Source organism: Furipterus horrens, unplaced genomic scaffold (assembly GCF_987537825.1).
Source record: "Furipterus horrens unplaced genomic scaffold, mFurHor1.1.pri manual_scaffold_11, whole genome shotgun sequence".
In the NCBI taxonomy this organism is placed as follows: domain Eukaryota; kingdom Metazoa; phylum Chordata; class Mammalia; order Chiroptera; family Furipteridae; genus Furipterus; species Furipterus horrens.
In genome coordinates, this window is record NW_028327181.1 from 12,735,504 (window position 1) to 12,751,403 (window position 15,900).

The window sequence follows — 15,900 nt, forward strand, 5'->3', positions numbered from 1 at the left end:
GTATAAAATTGTCCATAAAGGCTGTTTATTTTTCATACCATTATTTTAATAGGTGGGGATGGCAGTGATGGGATGGAGAACAGCATGCTTTAATGGTGCCACGAATGTCGCCTTTTCTCGAAACAACTTGAAATGCTCACAGACATTTAGACATTAGCGCTTAGATCATGTCTCAGGCTGAGAATCCCGCTGGTTTAGAATCTCACTGCTGGGAAGCCTCACCTGCTCCCCATCAGAAAGGCAGTGTTGCTCAGTGGTTTTCAACGTCAGCTGGCAGTTAGACAGCCCTGGGTTTGAGTCCCAGTTCTGTCCCACTTTCTGATGGGTGGCTGTTGGAGCCTCTGTTTAATGCATCATTCATTCATTCACTATTAAACAAGACTGTATTGAAAAGTACCTGCATGCTTCATGCTGCTAAAGGTCCTTGCATTCATGAAGCTTAGACTCTAGGAGGACAGCGCAGATAACACAGCCTACTGGCACACATGTAGGAAAATAAGAAAGGTAATTTTAGATAGTGATACTTGCTAGGAAGGATTTAAACCTGAAGAAGCTGTCTTTCTAGCTGGCCACAGACGGATGACAAAGGGCCAGCTGTGGATCTGTCAGGAAGACAGCAAAAGCAAAGGCCTGAGAGGCAGACCTGAGTCTGGAATGTTTGCAGCTGGAACTTCATAAAGGGGAGCACTGCGAAGTTCAGAGGGGAAGGAGGGGCCAGATCCGCAGGGCCCTACCGACCAGGGTAGGGGTGTGGGTTATAATGATACAACCCTCCATGGGTGGTTGTGAGGATCAAATGAGACATCAAATGGCAAACTCTAAGCAGATGCTTAAAAATACCAGCTTTTATTCTCACCAGATCGGCAGTAGAACCTGTCATCTCTTGGGTGGGAGCTGACGCCATAGGGTGATCAAATTTCAAAACACAATTTCTAAGTATATTCCTTTTTCATATGGGTGAATTAAAAATCAGAGAGGGCAGGGGGACATACAGACATCACACCGGAGTTAGTGGGGAAGCCTCCCGGCTTGCTGACTTCTACCCACTGCCCTTTGGGCTCCTGAAATCAAGCCCGTCCCCATGGTCTAAGGGGAAATTCTTTGGCCATGTTCCTGCTGATACTGGATGAGGCCTCTTCCTAAGGAACAGTGTGGGGTGATGGATAAACAAGGAACCCCTGAGACTCAGGGGGACCTCAGACATTAGTCCTCTTCTTCCTGACCACTTCTGTCCTCCTGGGGACAATGGCTGTGCTTTGGCTGGGGAGCAGGGACAAAGGACAGGATATTAGTCAGCAGGGACCTGACGCAGCTTGGCCTTTTCAGTATTCTGTACTGAAGAGATTGATGAGGTTGGAGAAGAGGGTGAAGGGCAGAGGCTGTTTCTGCAATTGAGCAGGACAGCACTGTCGGTTAATTTCAAGTGGGGCATCACATGAAAAATGGTTTGGATTGGCCCAGTCTCTAATGGCCTTGGGGGATTTCCTTATTCTGTATCCTAAACCCCAGCTGGGCTTTCTTCTGGGTCTAGACATAAGTACACTAATAAACCCTGCCAGATAAGAGTTGTTTATGGCACCTGGGCTGTGTTTCTCACTTGCAATCTGTATAACGCAGTATAATTGCCTCTGTTTATTGAGCACTTACTACAGGATGGGTAGTTAGTTCAGCATAGAACATGAAGCTCCTCTTCCCGTTCCAAAAGCCCTAGGGAGTAGTTACTAATATCCCTTGCTTTGTACAGACTAGACAACTGAGGTTTAAAGGTGAAGCAGCTGGGAGGGAGCTCTGACTCAGACTCAGGCATGTCTGACTCTGAGGAAACCTTCTGATTCTAAAGGACACAGGCACTCCCGAAAGTCTTACAATGGCCCATGGGTGTCTTTTGCAGGCTATTGTTTGTGGTCTGAAAAATGTGCATGCCACTGTTTATGCCCACCGAGTATATAAATATACGCAATGTCTTTCACTGAATTTGTTGTCACTGTTGAGACCCAAAAAACATAAACCCAGGGACCTCTCGCAGCTGGGTTTGTAGGAACTTATCTATGGGGTCCCGTCAGATGCTACGTGTTGATCCCTGTCTTTCAGCCACCTCCGTGTTTCTGACAGTGCACTGGTTTTTCTTCTCATCTGGCCAGACCAGCCTCTGCAGAATGCAAATCTATTGTGCAGGCTCGCTTTGCATTCTGTAAATTTTCAATTGGAAAATAAAGGCATTGTCTCCCTGTCAGATTTCAGCTGTGCACAGGTATTTCTCAAGAGCCAGGGCAGGTGGTATAGACAGATCAAGCATTTCCAAGGAAACCAAAGAAACATAATTGCTTCTTTTCAGGTAATGTGAACACACTGGATGGGGGTGGCCATGTCAGAGTTGATCATTCCCTTGTTATCATCTGGCCAGAGTGACATGGTGGCCGTGGGCTTCCTAAATAGGACTGCGTAGACCAGGCTCATCTGTAAGCACAGGGTGAAAACACCTGAGGAGACGCTGGTGTCAGTCTCTGCCTGCCCCTCAAAGACCTCGGGTGGATTTCACCTGGGCTATGCTATCGCTGAGACATTATTTTAAACTCTTGCCTTTTAGGGTGTCTCCTTTTGTATTTCATTTTTGTTCCAAGACAAAAGAGTTTTTTCCTCTGTCTTTTTTTTTTGCCAGTGATATAAACCTTCCCGACACCAGATGTTCCTGGGAGAGAAATGTGCTACTGGCTTTGGGTTGGGCAGGACTATGAATAAAATCGAAACTTCCAGCATTGTATGTTGATGGATGGAGAGCATAATTACTAAGTATAGACTTTCTGGTGAACTCCAAATCAAACCCTGATTAATTATTATTTGTGTAGACAGAGGATGCCATAACAGATACATGTTGACAATGACTACCATTGATTGCAACAACCCTCTTTCAGCCCCAGAGACTGGCCCTGGCTGGGTCCTCTACCTTGAATATGCTCTGCCCCAGTTCTTCACCTGGTTACCTCCGTCTGGCCTCTCATTTCTCTGTTTAAAAGTCTCCTGGACTGAGAGGCCATCTCTGCTCATTCAAAAACAACTTGCCTCCTTCACTGTCAAATCATCCTAAGCCTCTGGGAAATTCTTACTTATAAAGAGTTTACTGTGTATCTCTTAACTGTAAGTTCCAGAGAGCAAGGACTTTGTCTTACTCACATGTGTATCCCCAGTGCCCAGAACAGTGCCTGGCACATTACACATGCTCAAAAAACATTGGTTGAAAGGATGGATGAATAGATGGATTGATGGACAGATGTTTGGGTGGGTGGATAAATGGATAGGAAGTTTACTATATGCTCTGTACACTATCCTAAATGCTTGTAATAATTGTCACCTTTAATCTAAGCAACAACCTTTCATTAAAACAGTTTCAGGGAGGTTAAGTCAGTTGTTCAAGATCACACAGCTGTTTGGAGAGAAACAATTCAAATTCAAGTCTGTCAGATTTCTAAGTCTGCTTTTAACTATTCTGTTATACTGCTTCCTCCAATGTGAAACATTAACCTTGGAAAGGATTTGGGCACTCATGTTTCCTGAATTCAATGGACTATCAGGTCTAGTGTTTAGCACCTAATAGCCATGTGACAAATAGTAGCTGCTCAAACAATATTTGTAGATAGACTGGATAGAAGGATGAATAGGTAGGTGGGTAGGTGAGTGGATGGAAGGATGAATGGATGGTGGATGGATGGATAGGTGGATGGGTGGGTGGATGGATGAATGGGGAAATAGCCCTAGAGAGCCTAGTGACAGCCTGTCAGTGCATGAGAGATTAGAACTTAGAATTCCTGTCCCAGTGTCTCTCACAACACTAAACTTCTGAGACTGAAATTCAGTGTTTTCCCTGCAATATGAACTGGGAAAAATGCTTTGTTCATCAGCTCTTGGGATCCTCTCTATAACCCTATGAAATAAATGCTATTGTATCCCCTTGTGTCACAGGGATATTACCTACTTGTATCAATCAAACCACATGAGAAGTCTTATTTTTGTCCTTACTCCTAAGAAGAGGAAAATAAGGGCCAGAAAGGTTAAATACATTTCCCTCTTTACCCAGCAGGCAGAGCTGAGGCCAGTTTCCACTGCGCCAATTTTAACTGCACAAGAGCTGCTTGATCAAGTGGCAACATATACAGTGGACAGTTGTGGGCACACGTCATCTCTTCTGCAGAGAAGCTGGGATTTTCCCTCAGGGAGCTGTGGGTAGCAGAAGGCCACCCGGACACCAGGATCCAGGCCAAAGGTGCCCTGTGGTAACAGAGAGAGTACAAGCCCAGACAAAAGCTAGACCAAGTCCTTTGCCTCCCTGAACCTCAGTTTTTTCATCTGTAAGGAGTATCAAAATTGTGATGGGGGGAAGATTTTCCTCTATAATGCTGCTCTGGTCCCTTGCAGAATTCTATTCCTATCAGAGGGTTTCTTCTTTAAACAAGCAAACAAAGCTTCTTAATCTTGCTCCTAGAGAATCCCCTTATATTCTCACCATTACAACTTCAGTTTGCTGAGTCTTGTGTCCCATTTTCTCAGGACTTTTCTCTGTGCTGTGTTTCAGCAGACAAATGGAATGAATCAATGCCTGCCTGTGTATTCAATGGGCTAACGGTTTATAATGTCACTTCTGACATCTAAGATACCGGCAGGCAAACAATGATCTTCTAGAGGCTCAATGCTTTTGCCAAAAGGAGTGATTCTGGTGTGGCCTCCTGGTAACAAGGAGGTGTCGAAGCACCAGGGACCAGCCACCGGATGATAGAATAGGGGCAGCCAGGGAATTCTGGGAAGCAGCATATTGAGGCGGAATGGATTCTGGCTCAGAACTCAAGACCTAACGTTGAACCTGGTTCGTCCCACCACTTCCTAGTCAAGCAACCTCAGCTGGGTTGTGACCCTCCTATGGCTCCCATGGAGACAACCGTACCTCACAGTCAGGATCATTAGGGAATTGAAATGAGCGGCCACGCACCGTGTGGACGCGTAGATGCGCCTGGCTACAGAGGCTGCTTATGAACATTCGTTTCTTGCCTCGGGGAGTGGAGCTGGCCTCTTTGTTCTTCTCTCACTCAACCTGCTTCCTTTCGCTTTTCCTCCACCTCCCTTGCCATTTACCTTCCCATTCAACAAGTATTTTGTGCACCTACTCATATTAGCTTTGTGCAGCCCTCAGTGGCAAGGAGGAGGGCAGTCCAGGCCACTCCATACAGAGCTCCCAGCCTAATACAGCAAAGCAAGTAGGTGCTTCCTCTTCCCCAGAGGAAAAATAAGCTTTAGGCACCCTGAGCCTCAGCCCCCTCTTTCTTTTTTTATTTAAAGATTTTTATTTATTGATATTTATTTATTTTAGAGAGGGAAGGGAGGGAGGAAGAGAGGGATGGAAACATGGATTGATGCCTCTTACACAAGCACCAACCTGGGACCAGGCTGGAACCCAGGCTTGTGCCCTGACCAGCAGCAGAGCTGGTGACCTTTCGCTTTGTGGGACAATGCTCAACCAATGGAGCCACACTGGCCAGGGCAACTTGCTCTTTCTAAAATGCAATTGGTTTTACTGCTGGGAATGGAAGCTTCTTAGAACAAGCATTGGGTTTTCCTGGGGGGGGGGGGTCTCTGCACCCCAGAACCTAATGTAAGTCTGGACCAGCAGTGAGTACCCTGTAAAAGGGCACTGAATGAATGTATGAATGAGGGGCTGTGGGTGGGGGTGAGAAGGTCTTTTGATTCTCTGGCCCTAAGTGCTTCCTCTCCTCCCCTGTCCTGCTCCACCTAGTCTTCACAGGGACTCCCAGCTCCACGGCTCTGCTAAAGGCTGCTTCTGATGCAGCCTGCTCTCCATCTGCTCCCTCTGCCTGCTCAGGCTGCAGGGTGTAGGTAGGGTGGCAAGGTGGAGTTGGGGAGGGGGGAGAAGGTTTCTTATTGGGAGGGGAGACCTGGGGAGCAGGCTGGGTTTGCAAAGGTCGTCCACACAGTCTCCAAACCTGTCCCCATCTAGTCCTTGTCTAATGCCTGTCCCCAAGCATCTGCCTGTCTCCCTCACCTTTTGTATGTCCACCACCACCACCACTTCCACTTGTGGAGAAAAGGCAAGTTGCTGAGAATCAGGGCTGGGCACCAGCCCTGCAGATGAGGGTGGGCCTTGAACTCCAGCTCAGATAGGGGAACGGGGTGTAGCCAGGGCAAAGAGCTGAGCTGAAAGGAAGCCTTGGCCTATTGACAGCGGGGATGTGAAAGATGGCACTCAGATTAGAACATAGGGACATTTCCACTTACAGTCTTTGGCTGGACTTCAGAGGGGTAAGCAGCCCTCAGGTATTGGGTGCACAATTTTGTGGCTGTTTGTATTGTTCTAGGGAGATTGACAGCTTTTATGAGATCCGTAGAATTTGAGACTTTCTAGATTTGGGGACCTACTTTAGAAACATGGGAGAGCTAGCAGGGAAGAGAGCTGGCTGGGGCCCAAAGAGGCCTGGGAGGGCTGAGATACAGCGGAGAGAACTGGACTTGGAATCCATTTGGAAGGCTGGATGGACAATGACATGCTCTAGGCTGCTCCCAGGCTGAAGGATGCGCTGCGTGTTGAGGCCTTCATCTCACCGTCTGGAAAATGGTCCTGACGCTCTCCAGCCTCGCCTCGCCGGCGCTGGCCTTCTGTGAGCATCCGCTGAGAAGCGACGCTCGGCCCCCAGGTCGCAGGAGGAATTGGCGTTAAACTTTACAGGGCCGGCTGGCCGGCGGCCAGAGGAGGAGGCAGGCACCCAGGGCGTCGGCCCCTCTCCCTCGCTGCCTGCCCGCCCCCTCCCTCCCTGCTCTCGCTCGGCACCAACTCAGTCCCAGCCCCCTCCCTCCTCCCGCTTGCTCCTCGCTCGCTTGCTCGCCGGCTCCTCCTCACTCACTCCCCTGCGCCCAGCGCAGCTCGGCCAGAGCGATCGCGGGGCTGAGCGCGCGTCCGCCCCGGGGCTCCGGCGGCTGCCCTGGCCCGCGGCCCCCTCCCTCGCTCCCACCTTCCGGGCCTCACTCGCTGCCTCCCTCCTTCCTTTCTTGCCGGGCTCCCACGCTGTCCACCCGCCCCGCAGCCCACGGCCCCAAGCCCCCGGCAGCCACGATGCCAGCGGCCCGGCCGCCGGCGGCGGGACTCAGCGGGATCTCCCTGCTCCTCGCTCTGCTCCTGGGGAGCCCTGCCACCGCTCTGGAGGGAGGTAAGCGCCGGGAGGGCTGGGGCGGGAGAGGGGGCAAAGTTGTAGTGAGTGTGGGCCGGCTGGGGGTCCTGGCTGCCCCGGGCCATTCACATACTACCCGCCGGGGTGGGGAGAGGGGGTGGCTGCCCGAATTCGGGGCAAGGAACTGTGGTGTCCCCTTGGCCCGGCTGATGGGAGTGTGGAGGTGGGGATGTGTCTGCAGGACTCCGGCACTTCCCTGCTCGGGTTGCGGGCTCCCTTTCCGTCTTCCCGGCTGTGGGGCTGACTCCCCTTTGCAGCCCCAGAGAATCTCCTTGGAGTGGGGTAGCCTCCAAACCCCAGATTCCCGGAGCTCTCTGCAGCCGCACCCGGGGCTGGGCGCCAAATAATCCTCACCCTTTCTGGGAGATGAGAAGGGGGGCAGCTGACCCGCCCTGAAACTGAGGACTAGACTCCAACACGCGTCCGGGGGCATCACAGCGTTGCTCCCTCCCACTCTAGGACCTCTTGCCTTCTTTGGGTTCAGGCTGTCCCACAGACCCGGTTTGAGGACGGATCTCAACCAAGTGAAGTGTCTGGAAGCCGAACTAGGGTGTGGCTTTTGCCTAGAGGCCACTTGAGGGGGCTCAGGGTTCTCAGAACTTGGCGGGAGGAGTGGGGAGAGGAGATGTCAGGTCACAGTCAGGAGCCTGAGAAGCTCCCCACTTCTTTCTGTCTCTGACAGCCTAGCGTCTTTAAACACTGTTAAGAATTGTGAGTGTTGGGGGTGGGGGGAGGCTGCTAGTTTCACCCACCATGTGCTTGAGGGTCCGGAAGGGGGGTCTACGGTGAGTGGAGGATAGTGGATTCTTCTCAAACCTGGAGCTGCACTCTCTTCTCCACTCCGCTGAGGTACCCCAGAAAAAGTTGGGGAGGGGGGTTGAGATGAAGAGGTGAGTACAGCGCCTAATTCACCCCAAGCTAACCCCATGAGCTTGGGGGGTTTGATCAGGTCACTAGGAGACTCCAGAGCAGGCTTGTAGACCACCCTGTCTCCCCTTCTGAAAGGTCCAACTCCTTTCCCAGGAAAAGCGCTCCTCACGTGGCAAAAAAACAAGCAGTTGCAGGGTCTGCCCAGGCTGACGACAAGTCGGAGAGCGCACACTCTACCTCGTCTCTCATTTGAACCGTCTTGACCCGGAGTTGGGGGACAGGTGGTGCCCCTTTTCTCCGGGGAGTTCTGGGCCCCTGGCGCGCGCACCTGCTTTCAGCACCAAGGGCTGCGGACAGCTCCCCGCTCCCTGGGCCCCAGCTCTGGGTCGCTTTCCCTTCAAGTCTTCCCCAAGGCCTGGAGTGCCCTCCACCGCATGAACCAGGCATTTTATCCCCCACCCCCTTCCCTTCAAACGTGGAGGCGGAATGCAGAGTGAAGGAAATAATTCATCACCTTTTGTTTAACAAAGCCTATCCATAGAGCAACCCCCCTCCCCCCCCCCCCCGCTCCAACTTATGAGGCAATAATATTCACAATTTCCTCAAGGTCTGGACAGTTTCTCTGGGAAAGATAAGAGAAGAGAATCGGTTTGAAATAAACCGTTCCCCCCCATAGTGTGCCCTTTCTTAATTAAGCTTCCTCTTTCCAACAATGACTTGGTGGCCTTGAACGGAGTCCAGATCTCCCTCCCTCATCGCTCCCCACCTTTAGAAGCCATGTTGTGGCTGACACACACAAAAAGAACCTAAAGCTTGCCTGTGGCTTGCTGGCTTTTCTAAAGTGATTCTACCTCCGAGGACCACACTCTTCAATATACCACCCTTCAGGAAAAAAATGTCTTAATGGCCCATATTGAATTGTTATCCAAGAGAAGGACTTCAATATCCTGTTTCCTTCGCTGGCTTCAAACACAAAATGTGTGTATGCTAATTTTAAGATGTTTTATGTTGCTTTTCCAGCTCCACACTATGGCTAGCCAGCATATTTTTTAATTAACTTCAGGCCACCGCCAAATTAAAGTCAACCGATGTACTACTTCCGAAGGCTCATTAATAACCATGTTGTTCTGACTCGGAGACTCTGAGTCATCAGGAGGGAGTGAGGGTAGCCAATGAGCATTGCCAGTTCTGATGGTGCATTTGGAAACAATTGACCTTCCACAATAAATTCTATTTTTAACATGGAGCCCAATTCCCCTAACGTCAGATGGAGAACCATTCCCCTGACTCTGTGTTGCAATCTAGTCCTTCTGTTTGCAGTGCAGTAGAGGAATTTGTAAATAGTTGAAAGGGACTTGTTGCTACATTCTCATGCAGGTCACGTGACTCTCTGGGCCATTTTGCTGTAAGGCATGAATAAGTATAAAGTGTAACTTGTTTCTGAAGAGGCTTCTTATTGTCTAAGATATGCACATGGGGAATAATTGCAACTACGTGCTAAGACTGCACAGCCTGTGTGTAGTTTCTTTTCTTTTTCTCTTGAATTAATAAAGCAAATTGAATAGTGCTCGAATTTGCTGCTTCCTCTAGTCTCTAATGTGTGCCGTTGTTAGGTTCACTTAATGACCATTTTCATTATAGATTGGTATTCCTTCCCATGGAGTTTCGGCAGCTCCTGCCAGGGGCCACCTTATCTAAGCTTGAGGTATTCTCATTGTGTTCGCACGGCTCGGTTAGACTTTAGAAAAATAAGGTTGTATACCTTTCCTCTCTCTTCCAAGGCAAAAAGATGTTTCTTGATTGGAGTGGCTTGGCTTTTGGTTTTGCTCACAAGTTAATTTCTGCTATTTGAAAAGCTATTCCAAAGGGCTTAATTTACTGGTCCACATCCTTGGTCCACAGTTTCTGCAACACACCAGTAGCGCAGTCCTCCACTAGGGGCGCTCAAACCTGTAGTTGGTGATTGAGAGCAGAAGAGGTGCACTCTGACCTTTGGAGGCACCAGGTGTGTACAATGCCAAAGGTGAGCGGGATGGAGCCCTTGCAGCTTGGAGATGGCCCCACCACTGCCTCTACCCTCTCTCTCTCTGCTCAACACAGTTGACTTCTATGTCTCTGAGAGGTTACTGATGAAATGATATGCGTAGTGAAAAAGAGGAAGGAGAGATGGAAAGAGGGCAGGAGGCCGCACCAAGAAGGGCATCGTTGGAACACAGAGTTCAACTGCCCTTTTTATGCCAGTGTGTGGTTCCTTCATGGATCCAAATTCCAGAACATCAGAGGGGATTGTCCAGGCTCTTCTGGGGAGTTTGGCTGAGCTGAGCACTAGAGATAGGGTTATAGGGTTCTGGTCAAGAACTATTGTGATTTTGGAATCAGAATGATCTCAGTATGGGTCCAGCTTCACTATTTATGAATGTGTGACATTCAGCAGGACTATCTTCTCTGAGCATTCATTCCACTGCCTGTGGAGTAGGGGTGTGGGTGACTGATGGTCCCAGGCTGGAGGGAAGGGTGTAATGATTACATAGCGCTTCCTTGTAAGGTGCCTGGCATGTAGTAGATGCTCAAGTAATGTTTACTCCCATTTCTCCCTTGTTTTCCAAAAAGCAAATCTCCCTATGCATGGGTGCCAAGGAAACAAATCCCCAAAGCTTGGTGTGAACCACATGGTGCCGTGAATATCTGGATCATTTAGGCCAAAGTAGAGGGGGTGGAGGTGGGCTAAGGGTGTTGTTCCAGCACCTATATGCTGCCTGAGGCAGGTGAGAATTTTTGGTGCCTGGTGCAAACTTTCTTCCTTTCCAAACTTTCATACTGTATCTCATTGAACCTCAATATTACCATTAGGAAACAGAGTTCATGATACCACAGAGGTAGGATGGAAGGTTCATGGTTAGGAAAGAAGATGTAAGAAGAGAGTCTTCTGGCAAAGGCATCTACTCATTCATTCATTTATTGAGCCTTTGCTGAGCATGCTGTAGGCCCCATGTTGGGTGTTGCAGACACAGAGTAATATGCTGGGGTCCCTGTAACAGCAAGGGTAGCCGGCAAGAGGGAGCCACAGGTGAACCGCCAGTGCCCAGGCTGCGCGAGCGATCTGGTCCATGTTTGGGAGGGAGATACCGGAGTGCTATGAGATCCTGCAGGTGGGTGTGTTCAGTTCTGGTCAGAGGTAGTCAGTGAAGGATTCCCTGAGTTGGGAGCATCTGAGCTTACCCTGACGGATGGGACAGGCGCCAGCAGCCAGAGCAGAGATTTCTACAGGGGGTAGTGAAGATCCTGAAGAAGGCTTCCCTTTCTGGGCACATGATGCACCCATGGAAGTGGAGAGAGGGGCACGGGAGTGAGTGGGAGCTGGGTTAGGCAGGCACACATGCTCACACCTGAAACAGGTCTCCAGACCCTCCCATTCTCCTTGCATCCCCGGGACTTCGTGGGCTCAGCGCTGGAACAGAGAGGCCTGTGAGCCGCGGTGTTTGCTGTTGTCCACTAGAGGCTGGGATGACACCGGAGGAGTCCTCTCTGAGACAGCCAGGCCCGGCTGCGGAGTCCGGACCACAGCCCACAGCCCTGGGTAAACACTACTTTACTGGACTGGCATATTCGCATAATCCTCCGGTTACTGTAGTTCATCTGAAGCAGCCCTTTGGTGATGGGGAAGGTCGGGGGTGGTGAAGAACAGGACTGCTTTTAGGGAACAATAAAAGGACGCTGAGTTCCCAGGAGGTCAGTGGACCCGTGATGATGTAATTTACAGTTGACCATTGAACAACAAGGGGATGAGGGGGACTGACATCCCCACCCCCCTGCAGTCGAGAATCCAAGGATAGCTTTTGACTCCCCCCAAACTTAACTACTAAGAGTCAACTGATAATCAATTATCATAAACAGTCAATGAATACATATTTTGTATATGTATTATATACTGTATTCTTACAATAAAGTAAGTTATAGAAAAGAAAACATTATTAAGAAAATCATAAGGATGAGAAAATACGTTTACAGTACTGTACATCTTTATTGAAAAAAATCTTCATATAAGTGGACTCACACAGTTCAAACTTCAGGGAAGTAGGTGAAGACATGGAAGGCTGATGACCCCCGACACCCCCAAGTGTTCCTTCTGGGCTTGTTGTGAGAGAATGACAAAATACAACACTGCTATTTGCCATTTAATGGAGTCCTACCCTGTGCCAGAGGACTTATCCACCTGCCCACCCTATACTCACTCATTTGATCCTCACCCAGCCTATCAGGTGGTGTCACTGTCTAGATAGTTCCGAGGAGGAAGCGGAGCCTTAGAAAGGTAAAGGTGCTTGCTCAAGATGTCATGGCCAATCAGTTGATGGAGTCAGGACTCAAAGCCAAGTTTGACTGCAAAGTCTAGATACTAGGGCATGAGTGTGTAGGTATCATATAGCAATGGCCAAATGGGGAGCTGATACAAGCTTGGAAATCCAGGTGCTTTGACAGGACTCTGATCCAGGGGCAAATGCCAGGGGTCTCAAGTCAGCCCGCCATATGGAAAAACAGTTCATCCCAACCTTCCAGACCTCCTCTGAAAGCTTCTGGGTGAAGCGTCCTTCTTGTCTGACTCACGCTGTTCCTTCGGCCTTGCTGCCATCCTTGGAGGTGGTACAGTGGAAGGAGTTCAGGAAGGACAGGGTTAAGTCCCCAGTTGGCTGATTTTAGCAGCAGCATCTTGAGCTATGTGCTTTAGTTCTCTGAACCTCTTTTGGCCTTATATGCAAAATGGAAGGGTCATGGCTCCTTTGCAAGATTGCCAAGAACCATCAATATGTGTAGATATGTGTAGCCCACAGCAAACACTCAGTAAAAAATTCACCATTATTACTACTATTACTCATCTAGTGAACTTCAAAACCCAGTCCCTAATTGTGTTTCTCTGTGAGACCTTCCCTTGCCTCTTGCCTCTCTGTATCAGTTATGTGTGACCTCCTGAGCCCCCCATCACATTTGATCTCTCTATCATGGGTAACTTATGCACCGAGAATACATGAGTTACCAGTTATATGCCTCCCTCCCACTAGATGATGAACTCTTCAAAAATCTCAACTGAATCCTCATCCACATCTTTCTTAGCCTGTATCTAACCCAACATAATTGCTCAACCCATTTGTAAAATCATGTTAAATTGCCTTTCGTCTTAATCATAGATGTGAGGAGGCTTAATCAGAGTCCTAAGATCTGAATTTAATGTCCAGCTCTTCTACGTCTTTGTGGTCTTTGGCAGCCGGTGTGAGCCCCAGGTCCTCATCTGAAAAATGGAGATAATAATAGTGTTGCTAAGAGGAAAAGCAAGGAGATAATAAATGTGAAGTCACTGAAGAATTCTACAAAAAAAAAGAGGAGAAGCAAAACTTAGAAGATAGAGAAGGAGAGAAACACACTGTGTAAAGAGAAAAAAACACATTTGTGCAAACACAGAGCCACAGGTCGGGCCATTTAATGGGTCCTTTCTGAAGTCATCTTTCTTTCCAAAGGAATATTGGCTGCACTTATTTAGCCTGTGGCTTAGCGCGTTCCAAAATAGAAACTTTCTGGGCACAACCAAGTTGTGGAATCCTCCTTCTCTTGGGGTCCTGGGTAACTGCCAATGCAGCAAATGCACAGCTGAAAACTGGGAAAGTTCAGCAAAGTGAGTAAAAACCCAGGCTTCAGAGTCAGAACAACCTGAGTTCAAATCTGTTGCTTTCTGTTAGAGGCATGACCTTGGACAAGCCACTTTGTCTCCCAGACCTAGATCTTGGATCTTGCATGGGGGTGATGGTCTATACTCTGTCCACTTCCCAGGGCTCTTGTAATTGGGTGGCGGAGGCATTATTATAGACAGGCTTTGCAAAAAAAAAAAAAAAGAAAAATGTAACAAGGTACCCTTCCTTCTTGGAGTCTGTAATATTAATCAGATTGTAGCAGTTCTTCAGGGTCCCCAGCTGCGTTGGTCCTTTCCCTGATATTTTCATTTTATTGAGGAAAGAGACCCAAAGACAGGAAGGCACTTACTTACTCCAGGTCCTATTGCAAGTGAGTGGCGGAGTCAGGATCGAACCTCTGACTCCTATCTTCTGACTCCCATTCTAAAGTGACTCCCTTCCCCCTTTTTAAGAACAGTGGAATCCTTGCCTTCCTTGGGATTTCTGCATGTTCTGAGACCCAAAGTGGTGTGGCAATGAAAGCCTGAAGGGCATCTGTCTCCTTTAAAGCAATGACATCCATTACCGCCTCGCGTACGTCCATTACGTGGCCATGGCAGAGTGACTACATAAAAGGAGCTTTAGTAGAAGCTGAAGTCGAGACATAGCTCCCTCCCCTCCTGACTTGGCACCTGAATTTTTGAGGCACCAGTGGGCCAGCTTCACCTGGGAAAGGTGCCATCCAAGCAGATGGCTCAAGTCAAGCAAGGAAGAGTAAACCATACAGGTTCGGGGAGGCACAGGTGCCCCTCCTGTTCTTCCTTGCTCTCACGTGGATTGTGGAGAGTGGCTGCTTGAGAAGCCCAGCAGGAATATGGAGTGTGAGAGCCAGGGGATGGTCACGTGAGGCTTACATGATGTGCTCAGGGCCAGCCTTGGGCAGCAGTAGCCGGACCCCAGGGACGATCCAGGAACTGGAGGTTAGAGCAAGGTGGGTGGGCACAGTCTAATATGTGGGATCTGGAGCTTGGGACAAGTCTTATGGGGAAGAGAAATGGGTAAGAGCCACTGGGTGACAGTTTTCTTTTCTGGTCTCATCCTTTCCCAGTTTGGAGGTGCACATGTGCCAAAACTTAGCATCATAAATCAGTGAGTTCAGGATGCCAAGATGGAACCTTGGTCCAGGACCAAGAACCAGCTTGGCAAGGCAGTGTAGCTTAATAAAGAATGCAGACGCTGGAGTCGGGGAGATGTCAGTTCCAACCTAAGTGTGTGGTCTTAGACAAGTCACTTAACTCTGAGATGATGGTGGAGGGTGTTGACAGTGATGGTGATGATTTATTGTTAGTGTTGCTGTGACACCGAGCTGATCCCCGGATTCTCAAATCACTGCTGGCTCCCAACAGAGGAACCGTGATTTCTTTCGGTTGCGGAGAACAGAGACACACTCAGAATAGTTCAAGAATAAGAAGGCTTGCTTGAAGAGTACCCCAAATGTTGGGTCAAGCATGTTCCAGGGACTGGCTTCTCTCTTCATTTCTATTTCATGGCATCGATTTCTCTGTTGTCAGTTGCTTCCGGCTGCCTCTCCACTGCCTGCTTCTTCTGCTCCCTCGCCATAGATCTCCCTCATTTCCTGTATGTGGGCCATCATGGCTTCTCCAGCTCAAACTCTGCACCTGGGTTCACACGGTAGCCACTAGTCACCTGTGACTATTCAGTTTTACATATGAATTAATTAAAATTAAATTAAATTAGAATTCGAGTTTTTCAGTCCCACTAACCACATTCCAAGTACTCAGTTGCCATGTATGGGAGAGCGAACATTGCCATATTGACAGAAAGTCCTGTTGAACGTTACTGCAGTCCAGACAAACTCAACTTCTTCCTGGTTCAGATTCCTAAGGAGAATATGGCTTGTCCTGCTCAGGTAATGGGTTGGCTGTTCATGCTGAATCCAGTCATCTGTGTCGTAAGCGTGCCATGGGGCACAACATGAGGCCACTAAGGTCTATGCTTTGGGCGAGTAATCACCGCTAATGACATTTCACACACTTGCTCTGCTGCTCTTGATTGCTGCTTCTTCGACCCTTTTAATTTGCTAGGAGATGGCTCTGGAACCCTTTTGCCAGTCCATCCAAATTCAT

The 15,900-nt window shown here is 48.9% G+C and overlaps 1 protein-coding gene across 3 annotated transcripts in view; it reads left to right on the forward strand.

Moving 5' to 3' along the window:
- Positions 1–6,919: 6,919 nt before the first annotated feature.
- SEZ6L (seizure related 6 homolog like) overlaps positions 6,920–15,900 on the forward strand; it is a 159,960-nt gene continuing 150,979 nt past the window's right edge. For all 3 annotated transcript variants that reach the window (XM_090291691.1, XM_090291692.1, XM_090291693.1), the window contains exon 1: positions 6,920–7,205. In XM_090291691.1, coding sequence (XP_090147817.1) covers positions 7,112–7,205 — 94 coding nt within the window. In that variant the 5' untranslated portion in view covers positions 6,920–7,111. The remainder of the gene's footprint in view (positions 7,206–15,900) is intronic.